Source organism: Drosophila busckii, chromosome X (assembly GCF_011750605.1).
Source record: "Drosophila busckii strain San Diego stock center, stock number 13000-0081.31 chromosome X, ASM1175060v1, whole genome shotgun sequence".
Lineage (NCBI taxonomy): Eukaryota > Metazoa > Arthropoda > Insecta > Diptera > Drosophilidae > Drosophila > Drosophila busckii.
The window spans coordinates 12,822,646-12,837,209 of record NC_046608.1 but is presented as its reverse complement, the minus strand read 5'-3'; the positions used below and the strand labels follow the sequence as shown (position 1 = coordinate 12,837,209).

Here is a 14,564-nt window from a genome sequence, read left to right as displayed (position 1 = left end):
GCTTTAATAGCTTGCAAGCTTAAGCATTGACAAAAGTTCAAACAGATCTTATCGCACATTGAGCTCGAAACGAGAAAGAGAGCAAGAGCGAAAGAGAGAGAGCGAGCGAGAGCGCGCGCCTCTGGCTCTTCAGCTTTAGTTACATATGTAGCTTGATCGTGCTGTTGATGATCAGCAGGCCAGGCAGCCAGACCAAGCCAGTCACACACACACACACACACACATATAAACCACATTGGCTTTAGCTTTTTGATCATCAGTGTCTACGATCGTCTCGGACGTCAGTGCAGAGAAAATGTCGTAAAAATAAAAACGACAAAAAATAAAACAAAAACGAGCTCATTTTTGTCTTGGCCTAAAAGCTAAAAGGCTTTTATGTAATTGCGACGTAGCAAGAGGAAGAGAGAGACAAGCGCTTGGCTACCGGTATTTGTTCGATTTTTGATTTTCTTTTAACTAAGCAAACATTTGTCAAATCGATGAGCGCACAACATTTTAAAATTTCATTTACTGCTTTACATTTTATAAAAAAAAAAAACTATAGTATAAGTAATTAGAATATAAAAGAAATTGTAGTAAAATATTATTATTATTATAATTTATTTTTAGCATTTAATTATTTTTATTATTTAGTATTTAAATTATATTAATACTTTTTTTTTTGATTTTAAATTTAATAAAAAATGTTTAAAAATTATAAGAAAAATTTTAATAAATTTAAAAAAAGGTTAATTTTTTGTTTTATATACCTAAGCTTTCAATATTTTTTTAATAAAATTATTTTGTTTATATTTTTTTTACTACATTTATGAATTGTACACAAAATTATCTTAAATTGCTCTTTGGGAACTTTAATAAAGAATTCCCTTAGGTGCAATATTTAATATATTTTTTAATATTTTTTTTACTACATTTATAAATTGTATCAAAAATTATCTTAAATTGCCCTTTGGGAACTTAAAGAATTCCCTTATATGCAATATCGCTGCCGTTTGTGCTCTAGATCTAACGCTCTACGTTCCTACGCTTATTTTTTTTATGGTTTAGTTACACTTAGAGAGCTTGCAATTGATCTGCTCACGCCCCAGCGGCGAAACTGACAACGAAAAATTAAAATAAAAGCAAGCGACAAGAGACAAAACAAACGCTTTAATTATGCCACGTTCTCTCCTGTGCAGACTCGCTCGTAAAATTTTGACAGACTCTCGAGAGTCGAAGTCGTTCGCTCATATCATAACTCAGTCGAAAAGTTATGCGTTGCGTACGTGTTCGTTGCTCGTTTCTTTTCTGACCGCAATTGACATTTGATTTATTGCAACGAGCGCAGCAGACAATATATATTTATTTATAAAAATAAGACAACACTGCACTAAAAACAGTGACGGGCCCATACATAAACATAGTTAATTGACTAAAGCCAAATAGTTGCAGACAGCCAAAGGCACGTCAAACATTCGTCTCAGCTTGAAGCGCTTTGTTGTTAACAAAAAAAACTTTATGCTAATAATTGCGCAAAATCAATTTACAATACAATCGCATAAATTTACATACAATTCAAATATAACAAACAACTCGCGGCCCTATTCATGTTTCAACTTCCTTCCGCTTCTGCTGACCAAAACTTTCCCACAGCTTAGCTGTATTAGTTAGTTAGTAGCTGCTGCTTAGAATATACTTACAGGCAGTAGGATTTGCCATTGGCTTGTGTCATGCAGGTGCCGCCATTTTTGCAGCCCAGTGTGCTGCAGGAAACGGCAAGCGATGAGCTGGACTCTGTAATTAAAAAGCAAAGAGTTCAAAATTGTTAGCAAATTGTTATGCCAAATAAATTATAATAGTGTAAAAATTACAATAAAGCGTATAATTGAGTGTTTAATTAATAAAAATGCATTCAGTCAGTTTTTTCACTTTGCATAAATAAATAATTTTGTGTTGTATTTATTTTGAAATAATACAGCAACAATATATTTATTAAAAATAAAAATAAAACATTTATATAACAAATATTACATTAAAATAATACTGCAGTATGCAATTTTGCTTAAATAAATTACATATTTTATAATGCAGCAATTTTTTTTTATTAAAAAAAATAAATACATTACTTTTTTTTCATGCCGAATTAATATATTTTTTTTTATTTATTTACTTAATATTACAGTATGAATTTTATTGCATTTTTTTCACTTCACAATAAATAAAGATATATTAATTATATTAAGCTAAATACGAATTAAAATAAATTTAAATGTTGTAATGCAATATAAATATATTGCTATAAATATTAAAAATATTAAAACAAAATCAAACAAATCGCTTAAAATAAACTTTACTAAATTTAGTATCAATTTTATTTAATCAAGCAATCTCGCAGCTTGAACCTCAACCCCAAATTTACGCTGCAGCTAAATATTGAAAATGAAAAACTTGTGACTGTTTCTGTTTCTAGGCGGCAAAGGCAAAGTCAAAGTCATTGAACACAATTTGTGCTGAAAGTTCAGTGCACTTGAACTACACAATATGCAGACGCTGTGCGAAAGAGACAGCAAAACGAAAAAAACAACAACAGCAACTTTAAATATGCTTATTTTTCATTGTAAAAATGGCACACAAATTAAACAAACGAGCCGCGCGCCAAAGCGCCCCAATGTTTGCTAATTGGGCGTGTGGCGATTTCCTGCCGGCTGAACAAGCGCAGAGAGAGACAGCGACAGAGAGGGAGAGAGAGAGAGACACGTGAGTATGGCGACAATAAGTTTTGATTGCCACAGCACAATAAATAAAATAGCTTTGTCTTCCATACAGAAAGACGTTACATAAAAAAAAAAGAAGACAGCAAAAAAAAATATGCAATGCTTAACATGTTTTAGCATTTTAATGATCGATGCGTTTTATATAAAAATAAATAAATAAATCTTAAGCTGTGAGTCATACGCGTCGTATGCATAATATTGCGAAATTTGTTGCTATACATTTCGATTGTGCGCAAGTTTGTGGCAAAAACTAAAACTCGGCTGCCGCTTTTTTTTCGCAACAATATGTCGCACAGCTGCGTAGTCTGTGTGTGTGTGTGTGTGTGTTATAAAGTAATTGACCTCAATTAGTGCTGCCGCAACTACAACAAACAAAACGAAACAACAATTTTAAGTTTAAGGCACTTTATAATTGTTCATTGTGCATTGTTTAGTAGGTGTGCGCTTCAGTTAAAAGTTCTGCGTTTGAAAAATTAAATTAATTTTTAGCTAAGCATTTAATTGTTGTACAATTAATTGAATTAAAATATAAACGTTGAGCCCTTAAAATTAAATTTAAATTGTTATAGCGCACAGCTTATAAACAATTTAAAAAGCAATCATAGTCTATCGTATTAATTAATAATAAAATTTGCATATCTTTAGCGATTTTAGTCTGTACTCTACTCTCAAGCATTTAATTTATTAAATTTTTTATTGTTGGCAATGTTAAATTAATTGACTTTCATACTGAGACTTTAGAAGCAATTTCAAAATTGTATTTTAATATTTAATACAATTTTGAAATTGCTTCTAAAATTCAAATAAAAGTTTAAATTTGCAAAGCAACAAATTTCGCATTTAACAAAAGTAGCAGAAGAATTAAAATCTATTTTTTAAATGAGTGCAATTAATTAAATTAAATGTAATTATATGTAGTTTGAAAATAATAGTTAAAAATGTAATTAAATTTGCCGCAAATAAATTTATTTTCAACTTATATTATTGCACTACTAAAAATTTGTTAATTTGCTAAACTTAAATACCATTTATCTATTAATTAAATAAATTTATTACCAAATAATTTTATGCACTACTAAAAAGTTGTTAATTTGCTAAACTTAAATACTTTTAATCTTTGAATTAAATTTGCTGCAAATAAATTTTTTTTTTTTCAACTAATTTTACGCACTACTAAATTTGTTAATTTGCTAAACGTAAATACTTTTAATTTTTGAATTAAATTTGCTGCAAATAAATATATTTCTAACTAATTTTATGTTGTTGTTAATTTGCTAAACCTAAACTTAAATTGCTTAGCCAATTTATTTTTGGGGCAATTGCAATTGTTAAACGCGCTTTCTTCAAATTTCTGTTTCTTTTTTTTTTTTTTAATTGGCTGTGGGCGTGGGCGTGGCCGTTAGCTGGTACTTGGCTTGGCTTTAATGAATTAAGCGCGCGTCGCTGTCCATTCAACGCTTCATCAACAGAGCGTGAAACGCTTTTAGTTTGTTTTTCTTGTTGTTTTTTTTTTTTCAAGTAAGTTTTTCAATTTGTATTTTGTTTTTTTTTTTTTTTTTGTTGGTTTTGTGTTTTATTGCGTGTGATTTACCGCCGCATAGTTAATGCAAAGTGCTATAGACAAATCTGTTGATTACATTGCTAGGCGCGTTTTGAAGTGCGCGTGGCGTGGCGTGGAGCGGCGCGGCGTTTAGTCGCTCGCTTGGCGGTGCAGGCAAGTGTAACCATAAGCCATATAAACAATTTCATGCAAGACTTACAGCAACTTGAACAAATGAGTTGTTAATTTTGCTAATTACTAAACAAAGCTATATTATTAACTATTTATGACAAAGCGCTTGGGGTGGGGAGGGCTTAATAATGTCACTGGGGCCCCCCCCCCCTATACGTTCATTTTATAAATGGCGCTTATCAAATTTGAATTTTTCGCTTACAACAATAACAATAAACAAAAGCCACCCAAAAACGCTATCAGCATATTAACAGCGAATTTCATACTAAAACAAAAGCAAAAACCAAAAACACAGTCGACAAACTCGACAAGCGACAAGTAAAATAAAAACAGTAACAATAATAACAACAACAACAAGCTTAAAACAAACCAGGGCCAACAATTTCTCACGCTTTTCTCCACCGCGCCAGCAACAAACACACTGGCAACATTTTTATACACACACACACACACACACACATGTGTATATATCTATGTATTTATAGTAACCGCGCGCGTATAGCACAGATCTAAGTCATTATAAGACTTCAACATAATGACACACTCATTACTTATTTGCCGCACAAATATGTGAAAATAATTAAATTATTTTTTTTGTGCAACTGTAAATTTAGAAATTTTTATTTCTACTTTTTTAATTGTAAAATCTTTCTTTTTAGCTTTTGTTATATATTTTAGTTGATTAATTTTTATTTTGCAAACATTTCTGTATTTAGTTTTTTAATTTAATTTTGTTCTAACTTTTTTATATATAAAAATAATAGTAATCTAATAATAATATAATTTTAGCATAAAAAACAAATTTTAGCATATTTATTTAATTACAATTTAGTGCAAATGCAGCATAAAAAATATTTTTAAAAAAACTTAATATTTTATTGCTAAAAATAATTATAATTATTGCATTTATTTTTATTTTTTAGTGCAATACTAATTAGCAATAAAAAGTATTTATTTTTTAAGCAATAACATTTATTTAAATATGACAGCAATTAATTTAAAAATGCAGCAATTTCAATATTTGAATGCAAAATTAAGATAAAGTCGCCAGACAAGATGCAAAGTCGTCATAAAAAAATAAACACTAAGTTTTGATAACGCTCCGCTTGGGTTTGCAGTTCTCAGGGTTTATCGCTAAATGAATATTATACAGTATATATACTCCATATGTTATATGCGTAGCTCGACAAGTCTGTGCATGTTCGAAAAAGTTAATCTCAAGCAGTAAAACCATTAAATTTCATCATATTTTGTAATTTATTCGATAACATAGTTTTTTATTTTTTTCTTTTGTTTTATGCAAATTGCAAGCAAATGTTTGCTTAGTGAAATTCAGTTTAAACTTTCAGCTGATAAACAAACAAAAAGTAGCGCGCTTTTCTTTTTTTGCGTCGCAAATGTTGCAAGTCGTTCTAAGCTGCAAGTTGAGCGCTGCTGATAAGTTTCATTGAACACTTGCATGGGATCTTTGGTATCCATAAATAATGTGTAATGGCAAATAGAAACTGAAAGAAGCAACAATAGGCAGTGGCAACGGCAACGGCAACGGCAACGGCGTTGCACGTTGTAATAACAGGCAGTTGGTTGTGTTGTGTCGGTGGCAGCCACAAAATGCGGAAAGTTTGTAAAGTGTTAATGAAAAAGTAGCTCCAACTGGGGACAACAGCCAACAAAAAGTCGTAAAAGCGAACAACGAGTGTGGGAACCTCAACCGAAGCCGAACCAAACCGAACAGCAACTCGAGAAAAGCCGAAGCACAAACAAACGTTCAGTTCAGAGCTTCGTCTTCGGCTGCGCTTCAGTCTCTCTCTCTCTCTCTCTCTCTCTCTCTCTCGCTCTCTCTAACTCTTTAGCTCTTTCAGTTGTTTGGGTTATGCATGAAATTTTTGCGGTCTCTCTACACTTTTGGTTTGTAGTGTGGGGTGTGGTGGGTGTCTACTTCTGCTTCTTCTTGCTGTCTATCTATACAAAACGCTGTTAGATTAATAGGCCACAAGTTGTAGTAATTTTTATTTTACTTTTTTTTTTGAAGCAAAAAGCGCACTCGAAATAATTGTAATTGGATCAACAATCAACGAAGTAAGTTTAGAGGGGGGTTGGGTGTGGGGTGGCTACAAATGCATAGGATGTTTGTGGTTTTTGTGGTTTTGTTCAGTTCTAGATTGCTACTTCCCACTTCTTCTATTGCATTTAAAGATTAGAAGAAAAAAAAAGCAGCAACTTTAGTTTTGTCTAAATGCAACAATTTGGGTTTTGGAAAAATCGTGTGTGCATTTAAGGTTCGAGTAGCTGTGGGAAAATCTTTTCCTTTTGGAAGAGTCAATGTAGATATGCAAATTTCAAATTTTAGCATAGCATTAAATAATAATAGAAATAGCAATTGAGTAGTATTAATAATAAAAATGCTTGGCTACAACTTTGTGAACATTTTTCTTCGTTTTGGAAGAGCAAAGAACGCAGTAGTTTATAGATAATAAATAATAATGAGTAAATAATAATTGAATTGAATATTTATTGAAGTACTTTATTGAAAGACGTCGATGCATATAACTTATTTCAACGAATTGTGAAATACTAAGCCTTATAGGACGGAATATTGTTGAGGAGTTTTCTTCCAAAAGGATAATGAATAAGGAAGACTCAAGCTAGTAAATATTATTAATTAATAGTAGCAGCAAATAGCTTAGCAAAGTGCGCTAAATGCATAAAATTCTTGAATATGAAAGTTCATGAACTTTAATTGCGTCTTTTTGGAATAGCTTTAGTCGAAGTGCACACATTAAATTAACGCTGACCTACCCTATGAATGGACATGAAGGAATAAGAAGAATATGCAATGCAATTGAGCGCATGATAACCGCAAAGAGCAAAGGCAAACACTGGGCAATAATAATAAAGAAATGATAACACACCGCAGCACAAAAAGGGAACTAAAACTGAGTAGGGGGGTGGCTGAGAAAGAGAGAGAGAGAAAGATTATTTAATATAAGCAGCTGCGTTTGGTTAATTGAAGTGCACTTGAAAACACATGCGACACTTTGCGTTGCAACAAACCCTCGGGGGCAAGAGACGCGCTATCTAGCGCTATATTAGCTAGAGATGCGCAATGTGGGAATGAGACAGAGAGAGGGAGAGACACCCTCATGCGTTGAATACGCGCCAAAAGGCTACGCAGGCGCACACACACACACACACATTCAACTGTGGCATAAAGGGTTGCAACAACATTCAGACAATGTTGAAGCAACATCATAAAAATAATGGCATATGAGTGATATTATGCCATATCGTACGCACTAGCTCTCTTTCTATCTCAGCATTGTACTTGTCGCGCTCTCTCTCTCACTCTCTTTCTCTTAGTGCGTACTTTAAATAAAGTGAAGCATTTAACACTTCCGGCAGACAAAAACAACAACAATGCGCATCGACAAGCGTGTGAATGTTTAGTTTTGTACGTTGGGGAACTTTAGGACACTTTAGTCTGGCGACTGCATAAACAATGTAAACAAAAACTGTCAGTAGATGGCGCCAGTGCGCATGCAATATAAACAATACTATAAACTTGCTAAATATGTTTATAAACAAATGTTTGATGAGCACTTGGCAATGGAATTTTGCTTAGCTGTAGACTTATATTGGTTTTTATTTGCTAAATAAACGGTGCAGCCCTGGTTATAGCTGCTTTGACTTCATTAATTAGCTTATAGCTTTATAGACTTCCGACTTTATATTTTAATGTCATTTTTAGCGTTCTTTTTTTAACTATTCAAGGTTTGCAAATTAAAAATTTTAAATTTTAAACAAAATATTTGTTAGCGCTCAAAACAAAATTTGAGTATTGTTAAAAATATTATTGGTGAATGGTCTATTTATAATACAAATGCTCTAGAAATGTTAAAATGTTTTTTAGTTTGCATTTTTAATTTGGTTGCTTTAACTTAACATGACTAAAAGGCATATAATTAATTTAATGCTTATTTTTAATAGCTTACGAAATTTTATGTTACAAGCCCATGAGAATTTGAGCTCAACCAAATACAAAAGCAAAATTAATATATTAAAATTCAAATCAAGCACATTAAATTGAAAAATAATAGTCAATACTTTCTATTGTATTTAAGCTGCAAGTTCCCATGACCTTTGGCAAAATTTGGATTACAATTTAATTTAGCTGCGCTGCCGCTAATTGCATAATTTAGTTAAAACATTTAAAGCATTTGCTAACTAGTACTAGCTGCAGCTGATCTACATACAGCAAAGAGAGATAGCAAGAGAGCGCGAAAGCGAGAGAGAGAGAGACAAGTACAAGATGATTTCGGTTTCAACTTGAGATGCTTTGGGCCGTCGCTCAAGTGTACATAATGATGATTGTCATTTCTCATTACACACACATACACACACACAAAGGCATTATTATGTTTTTTTTCTTGCTTGCCACATTTTGTTGTAAGATCGTTAGCTTAGAAAGAATTTCCAAGTCCAGTTGTTGACTTGAAAACAAAGCGAGATAGCAATATATGTGCTATGCGCTATGCTTGTCTCGCTTGCACACATGGCGCGCTGCCTGTGCCTGGGCCAGGCCAAGAGACAAGCAAAAGACAAGACACTTTGGGTTTATAACAAAATTGTAGTGATAGAGAAAGAGTGAGCGAGAGAGCGATGAAGCGAGCGAGAGCGCGCTAGAGTTTTGTTCTCGTAGCCTGAGGTTGTCAGCCTTTTTGCTTTGAGACGCGCTCAGGCCAAGAATAAGAAACACAAAGCAAAAGACGCAAAAGGAGTGAGCGACGCTGTAGACGAAAGCAAAAAGCAATGAACAAAAAAAAAAACTAAAAACTTGTTCGGTCAGTGCGTAGCCAAAGAGCAAATGCTGCTGCTCATGTGTGTGTGTGTGTGTGTGTGTGTGTGTGTGCTGCGCCCTGCTGCTGGCCATAAAGAAAACTCATTAAACAGGCAACAGCAACAGCAGCAGCAAAAGAAGTCGAAGAACAAGTCGTTGGCCAAGTTTGTTGAGTTGAGGCCAATGTTAGCCTAGAGCCAAACTCTCAATGCGTGCAAGCGAGTTAGCAATAGACATGGGCAGCACTAATTTGCCTGACCATCATTAAAAGTCAATAAACATACTTGTATGTGTGTGTGTGTTGTCTTCAGCGCTAATCGTTGAATTTTTCTCTCTTTAATTACACTTGAACTAAAATACGTAAAAATTTAAAAATTCAAAAATCAAAGCATAATTAGTTGTCTTAACTTCAGTGCATGCCAAACTTACAGCCGCTCCCCCCACGTTTCCACTTTGCCTAACGCTAACAAATTGATTTAAAAAGAAAGAAAAAATAACCATTTGCAGCATTTTCCCAGCAGCGACGCCTTGGAAAGTTGTTCAGCTTGAGTTGAGTTTTCGTCTGCTGCCGCTGCTGCTGCTTCTTCTTCTTCTTCTTCTTCTTCTTCTTATGGCCAGAGCAACTTTGATGATGGGAACACACAATGACAAGCAGCGGCATCATGTTTATGCAATGTCTACCAATATGTTCAATCGTCATTGTCAACATTAAGGCGTCGTCGCTTGTCTATGGGAAAAGCCAATGTACAACAAGCAAACAAACAACAAAAACAACAACAACGAACAACAAACATTTGTTTGTTATTTCCGCAACGCATTTGAGCGCAGCTTTAACTGAATTCTAAGCTGCAGCATTAATGTTGCATCAAATCGCAGCTAAAGACACAACAATACTCGACTATAGTTTAAAAATTTAATAGTAGTTTACATATATATATTTTAATTTAATTTAAACATTTTTTGTTTTAATATTTAAGCTAAATAGCAGCGCAGTTAAATTTTTATTTATTGTTAGTTTTTATATTATAAGTTTTTATCAAATCAAAATTTTATTTTTAGCCCAATCTTTCATTTTATTTTTATTTTGTATAATTTATTAATATAATTATTATAATTATTAAAAAATTATATTTTTTATTTTTAAATATTTAGCTAAGCACTAAATTCATTTAAAGCATCACTAATTATATTTTTTTTTTACATTTAACCATAAGCACATTTCTTTTAATGTTTAAATTATGCAAATAAATTTATATTATAATATTTTTATTTAATAAATACTTAGCTAAACTTTTTAATTTAATTTTGCTTTTTAGCAATTTTTTTTTTTAAATCTTTTGGCATATTAAAAGCAGAGCTAAGTTTGAGCTCTAGCGCTATCTCGCTCTTGCTGCTTTTGGCAGCTTTAAACTCTTTATTCCCATAGGTGTGGTCTGCAGGGGTTAGAGAGGGGGCTGGTGGGGCAGCTTGATATTATAAAGAAACAGGATCGCCCGACTGTTAAAACGGAACTGCTCTGCAACAACAACAACAACAACAACAACATGATAATGATGATCGTGTTTTTGATCATCATTATCAACAAGCTTGAGAGTATCAAGTAACAGCAGCAGCAGCAGCATTATAATCAATACAATATGTGTATGCAACATAAGCGGGCCTTTTAAACGGGTTTTCTGTTGCCTTTTTGGCCAACTGCCGTCGCTGCTTTCTTCTTACTTTACACACAGCTCCCCAAGTATTTGTTTCAGATTTAACGCATCAGAAAATTAGCCAGATAATGTTATGTGTGTGTCTGTGTGTTTGTCAGTTATTTTTTTTTTATATTAATTAAGTCTTAAGTTACCATAAAAACCTGAGAAAGTTGTTCAAAAGGCGGCGGCATCGATTAATTAATAAATGTGACAGCAAATGGGCGATAAGTGCAACTGTTTATTAAGTGCCCCACCACACAACCTTCAACTTTAAAGATCGTTACTCCTTTTGCGCCGCCCCTCAACTCCCCCCCACACGCTCACAAGACACTTTCACGACAAGTTGACATTTGGCTAAAGGCGTCCAAAGCGCTCTTATCTGCTACGAAATATTGTGGGAAACGCTTTGTGGCTAATTTAAGTGTAAATTGTTTGCCGCAGGGATTTTGGTTTTATCTTAAAAACTCTTAGTTTATTACAAGTCGATTATGTTAATATTTACAGCTTAAGTTGCAAGCGTAAGCATTTCATTAAATATATTTCAAGCCTTGGAATTAATTCAATTAAAGAATTTTACTTTGTAATATTATTATAAATAATATGGCATACATTTTGTGTTAATAAAAAAAAGGTCTAGATATATTTTATAAAAGCAAAATTCATATATATATTTATTTATAAATTAATTTTTATTTAAATTTTTTTAGAAACAACAAATTTTATATGTTTTAAAATTCTTTATAATTTATTTATTTTATGCTGAAATTCTTTAACAAAAATATGCTCAAATAAAATATTTATAATATTTATTTATTTATAATTTTTTAAATTGCATATTTTAGCTGATCTCAAACAGCAACTAGCATGAACATAATTTATGTTTAGGCAGCGCCTTAATTAAGGAAGATCTAACGGCTGCTCGGTGGGGCGCTGTGCGTGACTTGATATAATTTAGAAAATATATGTACATATGTATGTATCGGTATAGAAAATAAAATATAAGGACAGAGAGTCAAGAATTTTTCATGTTTTTAGGGTGCACTAAACACAAACTACACACAGGATAAGGCAGTGAGTGAGTGGCAAGAAGCAGCAGCAGAAAAGGCAGACAGGAAATACTTATGCACACACAAGCAAGCGAAGCAAAGAGAGAGAGAGAGAGAGCGCGAGCGAAACGAAAATGCAGGCAACAAGAACTCTGGTGCGACATTGAAAAACACACACCAATACACACACCAATACACACACAAGAACTTGTTTCGAGCCATAACGAAGCAGCAGCCTAGGTAGTCGACTCGGCTATGCACACACATACACACACACACATATGTCGATCTCTATCTAATGCGCTCTCGCTCTCGCTCTCCAACGCTTATCCATGTAATTTGATCAGCAGCAAGGCAAACAGCATGATAAAAGGAAAAACGTAAAAAGGACGCGCCTGTGCAATATGCTTAGGGGTTGCAATTCCCTCTCGCTCTTAGCACTATCTCGCTCTTTATATATATATATATATATATATGTATATTCTATGGCAGCTGTCGTTTTTGCTGCATTTTACTTTTGGTGGTTGGAACTTCTCTCTATATAAATTTGAAAACCGTTACACTTTGTAAACTCCCCAACGTACAACAAAATTTAAGTGGAGTCTGCTGCGCTGTCAGCTGCAAATCTCAGTTTCCCCCCGCGCCCCTCTCACTCTCTTTTATACACATTTAGGCGTAAATTTTTTGATATTAAACAAATGTGCGCGAAAATTGCTTAAAGGTCAATTTGCATTAATGTTATGCGCATGGTTCAGTCAACGCAATGGAGAGCGTTACCAATATGCAAAAAATTTAGTTAAGTTTTTTGCCTACTCATAGTTCAAACATAGCAATCATATATTGATATAATTTACTTTTAGCTTAGACATTAAAACTAACTATGCATTTTCTACTCTAATTCTTTTATAGCGCTAACACGTTAAGGTTATAAAAAAAATTTAACAGCTGGCTGCATTTTTTCTATGTTTGATAACCCCAGTAAAAATAAAAATTCCAGCTAAAGTTGATAAAGTTAATGCCTGTTTCTACTTTTTTTTTCGAATTCTACGAAAGGAAGTTAACACTAATAACACCTACACACACACACACATGCACATGTACATGCGTTTTGTGTGTGTATTTGCGTAGCATAAGAAGAAGAAAAAAATGTTGACAAGTGTTGACACAATGATTAGATTATGCAAATATTATGTTTAGCTTTTTTTTTCGAGCTCTGCATATTGTTTGCACTGCATAGAGCGCTATGTCTGTGTGTGTGTGTAGGTGTGTGTGAAACTTTGAACAAGTAAGCTTAATTATTGATGTGGTAAAGCCTAACGACAAGCACAGGAAGTTTACCAAAAAAAAGTTACAAATGTGCTTTAACTAGAATGAAAAATAAATTATTTTCCAATATTTATTTCAATACAAATCTTTAGCTCTAGCTAGATTCTGCTGCACTTGAAAGCTTTTTGCTAAGGCATTCCACATAGCAAGGAGCTTTTTGTTATTGTGCGCATTGCTCTCTCTTCTCTTCATCACACAGGCACACAATGGGATCTCTTAATGCGCGCAGCTTGCGCATGAGCGAGATAGCAAGCGACCACCTGTCCAAGCTAAAGGAAACGAACGAAAACTGCACACACATATGCGCATGCCTGTGAGTGTGAGAGAAACCGCAAGCATTGCAAATAGAAAGGGAAACGTGCAGCAGAACCCAAAAAAGCAGAAAACAAAAAATAAACTGCAAACTCAATCAAAAATGCAGCTACACACACATATGTACATACATACATACATACATGTGTGTGTAAGTGCATGTAACTAATTTGTATTTTTTCTATATTTAAATTTATTTTGGTTAACTTACCCGTCGCTTCAGCGCTTGTTGTTAGCAGCGACGGCAACAGCAGCAGCAGCGCGACGCCCGCTAGCATTTTGTTAATCCAAATAGTGTATTGTGCGGCGCCGCGGCAGCGACGTCTGCTGCGCTGCAACTGCATTGTAATCCAGTTTAAGATATTTTGCGTCTTATATGCTATTACTTTTCTACAGTTCTCTCTTTTGTTTTAATTCTCTTGCGTTTTGCATTTATTTTAGCTCACTGCACTTTTTATTCAGCTTGCTTGTTTATCTTTTTTGGTTTTTATTATTGTAATTTTTTAGTGTGTAGTTCAAAATCTTTAGTTTCTTTTTTTTTAATATTTTTATGTATTTTGCAAAACCAAAAGCCGCGCGTTGCCGTTTACTAACTGCAGCAGCGACGCCGACGTCGACGCTACCAACGGCGACATTTCCACGCGCAGTCGCAACCCAACGTTGATTTCTTTGCAGGCTCAAGAAAACACAAAATTTCAAGAGACGCTTCGCTTCCTTTCTCACACTCGCACTCGCACACTTAAACACAGACCAGTCGCCTTGTTGTTTCTGTGTTTTTATTTATTCTCTTTTATTTGTGCTTATATATTCCTTTAATTTGACACACAGCGACGGTGGCATCAAATAAAACAAAAAAAATACAAC

General features: G+C 33.6%; 1 protein-coding gene across 1 annotated transcript in view; it reads right to left on the bottom strand.

The window, feature by feature from the left end:
• LOC108606575 (neurogenic locus Notch protein) overlaps positions 1-14,165 on the bottom strand; it is a 50,354-nt gene extending 36,189 nt beyond the window's left edge. The window contains exons 1-2 of the mRNA XM_017996795.1: positions 13,912-14,165; positions 1,680-1,773 (exon numbers count right to left, since the gene is read on the bottom strand). Of these exons, the coding sequence (XP_017852284.1) occupies positions 1,680-1,773; positions 13,912-14,044 (227 nt within the window). The 5' untranslated portion in view covers positions 14,045-14,165. The remainder of the gene's footprint in view (positions 1-1,679; positions 1,774-13,911) is intronic.
• Positions 14,166-14,564: the final 399 nt, after the last annotated feature.